The sequence below is a fragment of the Balearica regulorum genome, chromosome 3, assembly GCF_011004875.1.
Source record: "Balearica regulorum gibbericeps isolate bBalReg1 chromosome 3, bBalReg1.pri, whole genome shotgun sequence".
NCBI classification, from domain to species: Eukaryota; Metazoa; Chordata; class Aves; order Gruiformes; family Gruidae; genus Balearica; species Balearica regulorum.
The window spans coordinates 116,074,754-116,082,667 of NC_046186.1; the positions used below are offsets into that span (position 1 = coordinate 116,074,754).

At 64.4% G+C, this 7,914-nt stretch overlaps 2 protein-coding genes across 4 annotated transcripts; both read right to left on the bottom strand.

Moving 5' to 3' along the window:
- Positions 1 to 920: 920 nt before the first annotated feature.
- On the bottom strand, positions 921 to 4,176 carry LOC142601224 (T-cell activation Rho GTPase-activating protein-like; the record flags this gene model as incomplete). Its single annotated transcript, XM_075750015.1, has 9 exons — positions 921 to 1,352; positions 1,490 to 1,660; positions 1,747 to 1,838; positions 2,305 to 2,453; positions 2,751 to 2,868; positions 3,051 to 3,246; positions 3,414 to 3,523; positions 3,608 to 3,769; positions 3,964 to 4,176. Coding segments are annotated over 9 exons (1,236 nt in total), but the record flags the coding sequence as incomplete, so codon positions are not given.
- Positions 4,169 to 7,081, bottom strand: LOC142601155 (uncharacterized). Of its 3 annotated transcripts, XM_075749700.1 has the most exons (7): positions 6,129 to 7,080; positions 5,913 to 6,032; positions 5,367 to 5,726; positions 5,131 to 5,215; positions 4,962 to 5,015; positions 4,566 to 4,632; positions 4,169 to 4,484 (listed from the first exon to the last, which is right to left on the bottom strand). In XM_075749700.1, the coding sequence occupies exons 1-7, from the start codon at positions 6,158 to 6,160 to the stop codon at positions 4,180 to 4,182; spliced, it is 1,023 nt and encodes a 340-aa protein (XP_075605815.1). In that variant the 5' UTR covers positions 6,161 to 7,080; the 3' UTR covers positions 4,169 to 4,179. The 3 variants fall into 3 exon arrangements, with proteins under 3 accessions (XP_075605815.1, XP_075605814.1, XP_075605816.1); XM_075749699.1 differs by having other exon boundaries at positions 4,169 to 4,632; positions 6,129 to 7,081; XM_075749701.1 differs by lacking the exon at positions 5,913 to 6,032 and having other exon boundaries at positions 4,169 to 4,632; positions 6,129 to 7,081.
- Between the last annotated feature and the right edge of the window lie 833 nt (positions 7,082 to 7,914).

A 7,914-nucleotide genomic window follows, 5' to 3' on the forward strand; every position in this document is an offset into this window, starting at 1 on the left:
CCCACCAGAGCTGCTCTATCACTCCCCTCATTCATTAGACAGGGGAGAAAAAGTACAATGAAAAAAAAGCTTATGGGTCGAGATAAGGACAGGGAGAGATCATTCACTAATTATCATCAGGAGCAAAACAGACTGAACTTAGAGAGGAAATTCATCTAATTTATTACTAAGCAAAACAGAGTAGAGCAAAGAGAAATAAAATCAAATCTTAAAACACCTCCCCCCACCCCTCCCATCTTCCCGGGCTCAACTTCACTCCTGGCTTCAACCTCCTCCCCGCTCAGTGGCACAGGGGAATGGGGGTTGTGGTCAGTTCATCACACCTTGTCTCTGCCGCTCCTTCCTCCTCAGGGGGAGGACTCCTCGCACTCTGCCCCTGCTCCAGCCTGGGGTCCCTCCCACGGCAGGCAGTCCTCCACCAACTCCTCCCACAGGAGTCCTTCCCACGGGCTGCAGTCCTTCACAAACTGCTCCAGCGTGGCTCCCTCCCACGGGGTGCAGACCTTCAGGAGCAAACTGCTCCAGCGTGGAGTCCCCCACGGGGTCACAAGTCCTGCCAACAAACCTGCTCTGGTGTGGGCTCCTCTCTCCACGGGCCCATGGGTCCTGCCAGGAGCAGGCTCCAGTGTGGGCTTCCCACGGGGTCACAGCCTCCTGTGGGTGCGTCCACCTGCTCCGGCGTGGGGTCCTCCACGGGCTGCAGGTGGAATCTCTACACCCCCTCATGCTCCCTCCATGGGCTGCAGGGGGACAGCCTGCTTCACCATGGTCTTCTCCACGGGCTGCAGGGGGATCTCTGCTCCGGCGCCTGGAGCACCTCCTCCCCCTCCTTCTGCACCGACCTTGGTGTCTGCAGAGTTTCTCACATCTCCTCACTCCTCTCTCTGGCTGCAAAAGCTCCTGCTAGGGTTTTTTTTTCTCCTTCTTAACTATGTTATCCCAGAGGCGCTACCACCGTCGCTGATGGGCTCGGCCTTGGCCGGCGGCGGGTCCGTCTTAGAGCTGGCCGGCATTGGCTCTATCGGACGTGGGAGAAGCTTCTAGCAGCTTCTCACAGAAGCCACTGCTGTAGGCCCCCCGCCGCCAAAACCTTGCCACGCAAACCCGTTACAGTTTCCCTCCTAAAGCGCCTCCACGCAGCCCTGATGCCTGCTGCAAAGGGCTGCCTGCTGGGACAAGGGACGATCCCAAACTCCTCCCTGACAATTCACCCCCAGACCACAGCTCCCCACTCCAGAATGTGCTATGGCAGGAGGCACAGTCCGAAGAGAGAAAAGATCATTTTATTTGTGGACATCAGCTGTGGGGGCCCAGGACTCACAGTGCTTCAGCCAGGGAAAATGAATCGGCACCTGCAAGGACAGAGTCAGAAAGCTCCCATAAAGGCAGAAGGGCAGGACGAGGCAGGGCTTTGTTCCCCTCTCCTGGGGGAACAGCCTTCACGAGGAACCGTTCGTGGCAAAGATGGGCGGCAGAGCCTGGTACACACCTGGGCCTCCTGGCCTCCTGCACCCTCCTGCCTCTTCTCTTTGGTCCAGCCCCAGAAACTTCTTCCCTCTTCCTCCACTTCTTTTCCACGCGGCTTTCACTCTCCTCCCCCCAGGCCTGTTTCCTCTTTCGCCCTCTTCTTTTTCCCTTGGCCTGGGGAGAGCCTGCAAACCTTTCCATCCCACAGAGGTATCAGTGAGGGAGAGCCACCATCCGCTGGAGTCCGTTCCCATTTGAACCACAGCCAGCTCAGTTTACCTTCTTTCCCCTGAAAGGCTCGCCAGTTCTTCGGGGTGCCCCGCGGAGTCTGCCGCGCTCTCGGGGGTGCTCGGAGGCAAAGCCGGAGGTGCCTACAACAGAAATGTCGGAGGTAGCAGGTGCCAAGAGATGACCTGGAGCCGTAAGCAGCTCCTGGACAAATTGCTACCTCAGCTCTGCAGAGGAGAGCCCTTTGGCTGGTTTGCATCCGCCACGGTCCGCACAGCACCCCCCCCCCGCCCGCCCCCTCCAGAGAGACTCGATGAAGCTCTGCTAGGAAGCAGGACCTGGGCAAAAGCCCTCAGCAGTTGGCGGCTGCTCCCCTCTGCCCTTCCGACGGTGTTTTGTGGGCATTTGGTTTGCTGGAGCACACGCCCAGTGCCCTTGAGAAACAAGCGTGCCAGTTTTCCTTACCACGGCCCATCCCGGGTGCCAGAGGAATCACCCAAACCCGCAGCAGCTCTGCTGCCAGGCGGAGGCACAGCAGCCACTTGGCCTCTCCAGAAACTCCCCTCCCACACCAGAGACGCTGTCACAGGCTTTGGGGACCTGACCTACCTCTCCCGCGTCAGACCCCACCACCGTATCTCCCCCGGCTCCTCGGAGGACACCGAGCTCTAGAGAGGGGGGTGTGCGTGGCAAGGCTTCTGCCTGACGCTCGGGCTCTGCACTGACCGCAGGGACGCTTTGTTCTGCCAAATGTGGGCCTCGAAAGGAAAAGCACATGCAGCACAGTGAGGGACTTCTGGGAAGGAGAAACCAGCTCCGGCCAAAGCCCTATGCCACTGCTGGGCTCAGCCCTCGGCTGCCCTGTCTGCCAGCTTCGGCTCACCTTGCCGAGCAAAACAAAGCGCTCGTGCTCCGAGAGCCAGCGGCCCAAGAGAGGCCAGGGGACAAGTGGGGCTCCGAGGGCGACGCTCGCTGCCCAGCCCCGCCAGAAACGACGCCGAGGGTTCTGGCATCCCGAGCCCCAGGCTGTGACAAGCCTCGGTCCCTCCACTTACCTTGGGAGCTCTGCCTGGGGGCTGGCGACTCCTCGGCTGCTGGACGGGAAAGCTCAGCGGTGTCCTCCCCAAAGAGTTCCCTGGAGTTCTCCACCAGGAACTCCACCAGCACCTTCACCTGCACACATCAAAGCCTTGCTCTCAAGCCAGCTGCCGGAAAACGGGGCCGAGCAAGCGGCCTTTCCCACTCGCGACCCTCGCTCCAGGCCGGAGGCAGCCAGAGACCTCTGAGCAGCCAAGCTCAGAGGATGGGCCGGGCCGGGCCGGGAAGGCTGCAGCCAGCAGGGCCATACAGCGTACCTTCTGGGTCGCCTCCAGCATGGCCTCCAGCGGGAGCAGGTCCTCGTGCGGTGGGCTCAGCAGGCTGGGCCCCATGCAGACGGCCAGGTTGCTGGGGCTCATCCTGCTGGTGCCTGCGCTGTGGCCGATGTGCCGGAGGAGGGAGAGCAGCCGCTTCAGGAGGAGGACGTTGGCCGCGGGCAGCTTCTCGGCCACTCTGAGGGAACAGGAACGCAAGGTTCATGGAGCAGATGTTGCCCACAGCCGTCCCCCAGGCTCGCGCGAGGCAGGTGGGAGGCGGCGGCTGTGTCGCGCAGCTCTCCAGGTGCTCTCGGCCAGCGCTCGGGGCTCCTGCTCAACACGCAGGCTGCTGCCCACGCTTACCCTTTCAGCTCTGCCATCTTCTCCTCCTTGCTGGTCCTCCGCATGGCGGCCATCCAGTCCTCGTAGAGCTTGTTGACGAGGAGCTTGGAGGGGATGCTTCGCAGGAAGTCCTGCAAGGCCCAGGCCTCCAGCTGAGCCTTTGGACACTCCAGGCCAGCCAGGAGCTCCTCCGGCGGCAGCTCCCAAGTGCTCACCTTCAAGAGGACGGCCAGCAGCAGCGCCGGCTGCCTTCCCAGCTCCACCTCTGCGCCGTGGTCCAGGGCCTCCCGCAGCTCCTGAAGCTCTGTCCCGCTGGCAGCGCAGCGGAATATCCCCTCCGTCGATGGCCCTTCCTGCTGCAGGACAGCCAGCAGCTCCTGCAGGAGAGGCAGGAGGACGCTTGCTTGCCCGCGGAGCTGCCTTCCAACAGCGCTGGCCAGAGCGCTGCCCCAGACCTGGCTCCTTGTTGGGGGTGAAGTGCCCAGGCCCTCGTCCCCGCAGCTCCCAGGGACACCCACAGCCTCTACGGAGCAGCTGGAGGGCTGGGGACCCCCTGTCCAGGCTGCCTTACCTGGATGGGCCGGGGCAGCGTGCCCTCCTCCCCGCAGACGGCTGCCAGGGGCTGGCCAAACAGCGCCCTGCTGCAGCCGCAGCCCGCCTGCCCTGGCGCCTGGGCAGCGGCCGGGCTGCGCCGCAGAGCAAAGGGCCAGGGCAGCCGTGTCCTCCTCCTCTTCCCGCTGCTGCTGCTGCTCCCTCCTGCTGCAAAGGAAAAGAGAGCCCGAGCCCCTCAATGGAGACCGCCAGGCCAGCGCTCCCGGAGCCTGCCCTGCCCTGCCCTGCCCTGCCCTGCAGCGCGGTGCTGAGCGGTGCGGCAGGAGGGGCAGGGAGCCAGCGGCCGGAACCGCGGCTCTGGCTGGGAGGCTTCCGAGAGCCGGCGTGCCACCGGGACAGCCCGGCCCAGCCCTCGCCCTGCCAAGCCCCGGGCAGCAGCAGCAGCAGAGGCTCCTTGTCCCCGCAGAACCACGTCCAGCGGCCGCTGCCCAGCGGGTGTCCTGGCTCCTCCCGCTGACGTCCTCCCTTGGGCTACCGCACCTGCATGGCGACACTCAAGGGACAAGTGAGCACAGCTCAGCCGGTCGGTTGCAGGAGCTGGCCTTGCTTTCCCATACTCACCTGCTGAGCGGCAGTGTGCCCCCGCGTCGCTGGACGGGACCGGCGCCAGCCCTTGCTTGGGATCAGCCTGCAAGAAGCAGGCTGTGCTTAGAGGGCAGCCCCACAGCAGAAAGGGCCACCGGCCAGCTGCCCCCCGGCACCAGCAGCCCACACGTGGTGGAGCCGGGACCCTCCGCTCTCCCTGGCTCTTTGCCCCGCGCGGCAGGTTTCTCTCCCAGCGCCAACAGCCAGGACGTGCCGGCGTTCCTGGGGGCTCCCCAAGCCTCTCCGCTCCCTGAGTGGCACCGCGGCACCCTCCCTCCCTCCCTCCCTCCAGCGCTCTGTCCCGCACGAGCTCGCTCTGCTCGCCGCACATGGCGGCACAGCCAGAGGCGGCCAAAAGGCCGCCGCTCTCACCTCGGCCTGGCCCTCCAGCAGCCTCTCCAGGCTCCTGGCGCTGAATGTCCTCCCCTGGCCAAGCGAGAAAGAGGGCAAGGAGCTGAGCAGCCGTGCCTCTGCTGCTCGGCAGCTGCAGGACCAGCGCTCGGGGACAGAGCCCAGGAGCCCAGGCCAGAGAGACACTCACGACATGGCGGCGCCTCAGCTCCCGCTCCAGGACTTGGAGCGATGGGAGACGGGTCACTCGCGCTCTCGTGGCTCCTTCAGGTGTCCTGTGCCACAAGAAGGGACAGGGAGAGAGCCGGCTGAGCCCCAAGACGCCTCTTCTCTCTTGTCAGGGGGTGCCGCGGGGGCACCTCTCCCCAGCTGGGGAGCTGTCTTCCCCTGTCGGGCTGCGCCTGGAGCATCCCTCCCCTGGCTCACCCCAGCAGTGTGTCCAGCCACAGCTCCTTCAGCGCCCGGGAGCTGCAGACAGAGAGCAGGAGAAAGAGCGTCAGGCCCCGCTGCCCCCCAGCCCGTGGGCAGAGGCGGGCGCCGGCACAGCCCTGCCCCGTGGGCAAGGAGACGGACGAAGGGCAGCAGGGCGAAGCCCCGTGGAGCGCAACTCGCCCGAAAGTGGCAATGCAGGAGCCGCTGGGCCAGACGAAGACGAGGGAGCTCCTGTCCACGCCGCTGCCTTCCTGCTCCTCCTCTTCTTCCTCCCCCGCCGCCTCCTTCCCGCCGCTCAGCACCCACAGCTGCTCCAGGGCCAGGCGCAGCTGTGGGCGCACGCTGGTGCCACCTCTGCGGAGAGCAGAGGAAGGCAGGGAGCTGCCTGGAGGTGGCCTCCTCGGGCTCCCCAACCTGCCCTTGGCACGGACGTGGATCGATGCGTCCAGCACCAAGGGCCCGGGGCTGGGGCCCGGGGGTCCCCGCAGTGGTCCCAGGGCCAGGGATGGGACAAAGGCAGCGGGACTCTGAGGCTCTTACTGCAACTTGGCCACCACCAGCTCCTCTTGGAGGAGGAGAAGGCGCCTTGCGCTCCTCTTGTGGCCCTGGCTCAGCCGCACGTCTGCACTCAGCACTGCCTCGGCCTGGCTGAGAGCCTTCCTGCAGAGCAGAGAGTGGCGGGCATGAGAAAGGCGGCTGCTGCTGCTGCGGGGCCCGGCCATGCCCGCGTGTCCCCGAGCCACCCGGGGAGCCTACCTGGAGCCGCAGCAGCAGTTGGCCTGGCCCATCGCGCCCGGGACAGGAGGCTCCTCGCCGGGCACCAAGGACTTGCACCAGCCAGCGACGGCGAGGATGGGAAGCGGGCTGCCGGTGCCGGTGCTAGTGGCTGCTCGGCCAGAGCCTGCCTCCTCCCAGCGCTGCTGCGTGCCAGCACAGCTCCCTGCTGCTGTCTGTGCGGGCTGTTGGCTCCAACTGACCAACGGCGGGAGCCCAACGGAAAGTGGGCGGAGCCCTGGGGGGGCACGGGGCTGGGGGTTCTCTCCAGGATGCCCATGGCTGCCTTGGCCCAGGGAGCCCAGAGCAGGGCACAGCCCGGGGCAAGGACCACCTGCCTCCACCTGCTGGCACTGCCCCTTGCCTCGCGGCTCACCGCTCCTCCCTGGCCTCCGACTCCACTCGGTGCCACCGGCCACCACCTGGGGCCGGCCGCTCGTCCGCTTTCCCGGCCACCGCGCTGCTCCTCAGCCCATGGGCTCTTTGCTTTCTTCCAGTCCTCAGGCGCATCTCCCTTGCGGAGGGGCCTCGCAAGGCCACCTGCCAGCTCCCTCGGCACTTGAGGGTGCACCCCGTGGGGGCCCGACGGGGACGTCTTCTGCCTCTCCGCTTTGCTCAAGTCTTCTCTAATCTCGTCCTCTGACAGCTCATCCCGCCGGAGCCTCTTGCACGGAGGGCACCTCTTCTTTGCTCCAGCCTTTCCCCCGCCGGGTAGGTCTCCAGGGCCTGGGATGTCTCGCTAGGACCGTTCATGCCCCAGGACGACTGGCAGAACCTAGACCAGCCTGAAGTGCTGCCGTAGCCCAGCGAAGGCCGGCAGTGTTTAAAGGGGGAGCAGCAGAAGTCCTGAAATGTGACCGTATGATGAGCTGCATCAGGACATTTCTTCCCAGGAGCTGCTACGGGGCTATGCTTTGCATCGATGCTGCAAAGAGCCTTGAGAACCCAGGGGTGTGTTGGCTATTGCTGAGCAACTTTCCGTAGAGCTTCTCAAAGCACTCAGTAGCACCCACCCTGTCCAGCAGACCGTGCCAAGCAACAGGAGGAAGCTTCTTCTGGACTGAGCAGTGTCGTGGCCTGCTTGGATCTCTCACATTGGCAGGACAACGTACTCCATAAATTCAACTCTAGCCTATGAGTTCATAAAACACACAAAGAAGAATGGCAAACAAGGGCTACATCCGCTTTGGACAGAGCAGTCTAACGTGTGGATTCACTCCTTCGCCCATTCCTTCATTAGGTTTCAAAGTTACAAGTTCTCTCATTCACGCCTGTAAACTGTAACTCAGAACTTGCAACATGTGCACTTACAAGCAAAAGGGCTGCCGAGCTGCCGGTGATAACGCTGCCAAACACATACCGGTGCGGGTGTCCCCTGCATCACACGGGGATGCACCAAAGCCTCGGCAGCCCGGCTGCTGCTGGAGCCGCTTCCAAAGCTTTTTGGGTGAGCTGAGGCATTCAGAGCGCCCAGCGTGGAAGTTCATCTCTGCCCTTGCCGTGAGCAAAGCGGGTCTGAGGAAACTGCCCGACAATCAGCGCTCAGGGGAGGATGGCTGCAGGGGATGGCAGCTGCGTAGGGACCTCGAGCCCTTCCTGGCCATCGTGCCCTGCCTACGTCCTGCCCTTGCGCTCCCCTCCCGGCGCTCCTCCCGGGAGATACTCCAAGCTCCAGAGGACAAGGTCCTGGGCAAGCTGCTCTAGGGGAGCCTGCCTGAGCAGATGTTGGGCCCAAGGACCTCCACAGGTCCTTTCCAAGCTCCACCCT

What these genes read in the sequence shown, in the direction of transcription:
- LOC142601155 (XM_075749699.1), bottom strand. Translation starts at nt 6,160, where the DNA reads ATGGGCCAGGCCAACTGCTGCTGCGGCTCCAG. An exon ending in CTGGTGGTGGCCAAGTTGCA is followed by an intron (nt 5,727 to 5,912) that starts GTAAGAGCCTCA and finishes TGCTCTCCGCAG; the next exon opens with AGGTGGCACCAGCGTGCGCC. An exon ending in AGCTGAGGCGCCGCCATGTC is followed by an intron (nt 5,016 to 5,130) that starts GTGAGTGTCTCT and finishes TCGCTTGGCCAG; the next exon opens with GGGAGGACATTCAGCGCCAG.